Source organism: Propithecus coquereli, unplaced genomic scaffold, assembly GCF_000956105.1.
Source record: "Propithecus coquereli isolate 6110/MARCELLA unplaced genomic scaffold, Pcoq_1.0 Scaffold302, whole genome shotgun sequence".
Taxonomy (NCBI): Eukaryota; Metazoa; Chordata; class Mammalia; order Primates; family Indriidae; genus Propithecus; species Propithecus coquereli.
In genome coordinates this window covers 1,201,179-1,205,626 of record NW_012148642.1, presented here as the reverse complement: position 1 = coordinate 1,205,626, position 4,448 = coordinate 1,201,179, and the positions used below count along the sequence as shown (strand labels likewise).

The window sequence follows — 4,448 nt, the reverse complement described above, 5'->3', positions numbered from 1 at the left end:
CATGGTAGGTATCAGGTCTTAGAAAATGCCAAAAAACAATGGAGCCTACTACTTCCCTCTCTTCCCCATCACTCATAAAACAGATTTCCAGCTGCTATAGCCACATCCACTTCCTTGTCATTCTAATAAGGAAAGCAAGATACAGAAAAACAAGAAAAGTCAGACTGCTCTAGCCTGTTATCCTAATTTTTCTGGCCTATTATACAAATATGTACAATCAAATCAAGTTTATGCTCACATTTACTACATTCAAGGAGTCAAACACACAGTCCAACATTCCTTTCTTAGCTGTTTACTGACAATCAATTCCTTTAATGGCCAGCATATACAAATAACTGATAGGTAACTTTCTAAATAGATAGAGTGGATGCCTGAAAGGGGGAGTTGATTATGTAAGGAGAGAGAGAGAGTACAAAAAGAGAACACTAGAAATACCAAAGACAAACAGCTATTTTATAATTTTGCCAAAAGTGTACCCTTGAATATATTCAGACAAGTATTAGCAATAACCAGTACTGCATAAGCACCTATCTTAGTGGGAATACCACTTTTCAGAGGTATGATGCAATCCAACCTGGCATGGTTCGCAAAGATGTATTTTAATACAGTGGACCTCATTATAAAGGAGATCCTATCCCAGAATATTCCCTAGTCAATGATTACAATTACACAGCTTAACCAGGATTGACGATATGAGATCTTGAAAACAGAACGTAATAAAATTGTATTTGTAATGCAATTGTATGAAGCTCCCATCTACAGAAACACAGCACAAGAAGAACAGTTAATAAATATCACACCCTGGTATCACACATTTTAAAAATTAAATGTATTTAGTATACTGTATGGTCACATTATATCATATACTATATTGTACCATCTGGTCATAGAAAGTAACATCAAGGAAATATAAATGGTCAGAAGCAAATGTTTAATGCCAAAAGTATAAGCACTTTCATTTGATAAATATTTAATAAGCTCCCATCATTTACCAGAATATTCTATTCTGAGCATCTACAAAGTAATACAAATACAGGACATGATATTTGTTCACTTCCTAACACAATTTTAAAAACTAAAATCTACATCTTATGTTCAAAATATTTAACAGTAAAAAAATTAAAAACAACCTTATACCCCCCAAAATGATCAGTTAAATAAATCATAGTATATCTAATGATACGTAAAAAGTTTTGCTATAAGTTTTTAAAAATTAAAAAACTATATACAGTGTATTATGTAAGTATAAAAAAGAATAGAATACACTAAAATGTTTATAGTAATAATATCTTAGTGGTGAGAGTACAGATTTTTTTTTTTTTACTTTTTGTACTTATATTTTTCTTATTTTTCTCATAATGAACATGCTTTCCCCCTGTAATTAGAAAGTTTTTATTGCAGCTGAAATTTCCCTCTGAGAAATTAAAAAAAAAAAACAAACCTATATTTTACTGTCAGGTAAGATAAATCTTTAGAATAAAATGTGTCATTACACACAAGCACAATTTTTCATTTTTTTCCATGTACTTCACAATTTTAAGAAATTCCTTTAAGTATATATAAGGAAGACAGTTCGATTAAAAGACCACAGTGCATTTCAGTTTCCACTGAATTAATATCAACTTTAAATTTAAAATTATTTCCCAGAGAAATTTATTTTATCATCTGTAATACGGATATCTATATTTAAGAGATCCATTTTTTAATCATTTATCACTCCCCCACCAAATACATTTATTATTAGTTCATAAGAAAATGTACAGGAAAAACTACTATTCATCACTAAACATTAAAACCTGGGTGGAGGGGACACTGGGAAACACTTGACTTTCAACTAAATAAAATTCACTAAGAGTATCCTTATAGTTTCAGAAGATACCATATGCTTTCCAAATAGCGGCAATTTAAACAAATTCACCTAGCCTAGAGGTTCTCAAGCACTGGTACATGGGAATTGCTCAGGAAGTGTAGCAAATATAGAAGCCCATGGCCCTAGTTTTCACCTACTAAATCAGAATCTTCAGGGGGTAGAGTTCCAAACAATCTGGCCCTTTCAAATAAAATAGCAGGGTAGAGATTTTACTAAACAAAAGCCTTCTCTCTATAGAACTGTAAATTGTTCTAATAACTCTGAAACAAAGTTCTTAATATAAACAATGTTATAACAAGAGAATTACAATTTCATAACCTCTACCCATTAATTTATCCTTTCTACTCTGCAGCAGTCTTCAAACAAGATACAACTCAACAAAACCACACGTGTATCACAGAGTACATAAAGCCCAGAGGCACCTGTGCCTGGTAAGACAAAGGCATATCCGATTCCTGGAGAAAACAGACAGCAGATGTGACCCCTAGTATTTATCCATTAAAAACAATGTATCCTAAAAATAAATTTCCATGTCAACGAAACAAAGCTGTTTATAAATAAGAAGGAATGTGGAGGTGTGGGGAAGACAAGAGGAAGCTTCAGAAAGTTAAGTACCAAAAGCCAGGAAACAAGGCAAAACGAATTGTAACTGGAGACAAGTGAAACAGAATAAACTAGGAAAAGGAAGAAAAGCTTTATCCTTAGAATCCAAGAAGTCTGGGGAAATGAACAGATATTAGAGGAAACTGATTTGAGCAGAAATGCAAGCTGGAAAGTGATTTTTAAGAAATAAGAAAAAAATGAGAAATTTAGAATAGATCAAATGATGGTACAGAACACATTTTGGGAATATAGGTAAAGCTGGTATAAAAGGGTGGAAAACCATTATTATTGTGAACTGATACTAAACAAAGCAAGCATATTGGATGAATTTCCAAAGTAAAGATGATGAAGCAGGAAAAAGAGGACTGCATAGAGAGAAGAAAGAATCAGACATTATGAGAATTGGGAAACAAGATGTAAGTAGTAGGTAGGAAAGAGAACTTTGCGCAAAGTCAACAGAATAAGTCGCATTAACCTAATCAATAACTGTAAAGCACAGTTATACCATGTATTATCTTATTATTTGTAAAGCATAATAAAGTATGTTGTTTTATGCAATAAAATACCAAATGCTTATAATAAAGTTTATGTAATAAAAACAAAATGTAAATAAAATAATTTGATGAGGTGTTAAGAGGCTGAATAATGCAAAAATAGGCTGAGAGAAGCACAGACTAAAGGAAAGGAAAAAGTGAAAGGGAAAAAAAGACAAAAAGGAAGACAACACACAGAAATCAATCAAACCTATAATAAATAGGTAGGAATAAAAAGGTGTGAAAGCACAGTGGAAGACTAGCTAAAAAGTGCCACTAGTGCAGGGGTGAAAAGAGCCAAGTGAAACTTGATGGAATCTTGACAGCTTCAGGGTTCAGAAAGTAAGTAGCTCCAAAGTGTCCAGAAGGATTTGTGAAGATAACAATAGATAGCAACGTTAGGGAGCAGTGGAATAAAGTAGAGCCTCAAGAGGACTAGGGGTAAGAGAAGAGCAAAAATGGTCTTAAGTGGAAGCTGAGGTTAGAAGGCAGGCAGGTCCGACAACTGGAAAATGAGCGGGGCGGCATATAAGAATGGGATGGGGGTTACCACTCAACGACAGAACACTGCCAAACACTAGGAATGGGGGACTAGAGACCAGAAAGGAAAAGACATCGGAGACAGTGCGATTTGGAGTTGAAAAAGTAAAGGCTAAATCAAAACCATCCGCTGTGTAAAACAGGTGAAGAGAAATCCCCAAACAAGTAGAAAGGTGGGGGGTGGGGAGCACCGGCCTGAAAAGGCGGACACTCAGCGACAGTACAGAGGGAATGATGCGCTCCATCATCCCCATGCCCATGTAATAATTACACACGACAGTAACTCGGGCTGGGGTCTCCGCCAGGGTTAGTAACCTACATCCTCCACCCGGATGCCGCCGCCGCCACCCTCCCCCTGCCCCAATAACAAAAACATCTAAGAGATGCCGGGCTGGATACCTCAGCCAGTCGTGACCTTCTCGGACCAACCCTGAGTTTCGCCCCCTATTGATAGCCTCCGGCTCAACCACAGCTGCCCCAATCCCCACATCTGGGGTGGGGGCCAGGGAACCCCCCCCCACCCCGGCCATTGTGTGTGTTTACGTAGCTAGGAGCTGCATGACGGACAGGGACACGGGGGCGATGCCCACCTCCCACCCCGCGGAGCCGACCGGAGAAGGTGGCTGAGGGCACCAGAGCCCCTACAGCCGCCTCTTTCCCCCAAATAAACACCAGCCAGCAGAGCCCGGAGTCGGGAGGGGCGTCAGGGTGGCACCGGCACTTACCTCCTCCGGAATGGCAGGGTCCGCGGCTGAAGAGGCCGCGGCGCCGGCGCCGGCCTCGGGCTCCATGTCCCCGTTGAACAGAGCCTGGCCCTGCTCCGCGCCGCCGCCGCCGCCGCTTAGCGCCGCCATCTTATAACCGAGAGCCGGGGCCCGAGCGGCCGCTGCTGGGCGGGGAGG

The 4,448-nt window shown here is 39.0% G+C and overlaps 1 protein-coding gene across 1 annotated transcript in view; it reads right to left on the bottom strand.

Moving 5' to 3' along the window:
* Nucleotides 1-4,400, bottom strand: part of BRAF (B-Raf proto-oncogene, serine/threonine kinase) — a 195,241-nt gene extending 190,841 nt beyond the window's left edge. The window contains exon 1 of the mRNA XM_012649745.1: nt 4,272-4,400. Within this exon, the coding sequence (XP_012505199.1) occupies nt 4,272-4,400 (129 nt within the window). The remainder of the gene's footprint in view (nt 1-4,271) is intronic.
* Between the last annotated feature and the right edge of the window lie 48 nt (nt 4,401-4,448).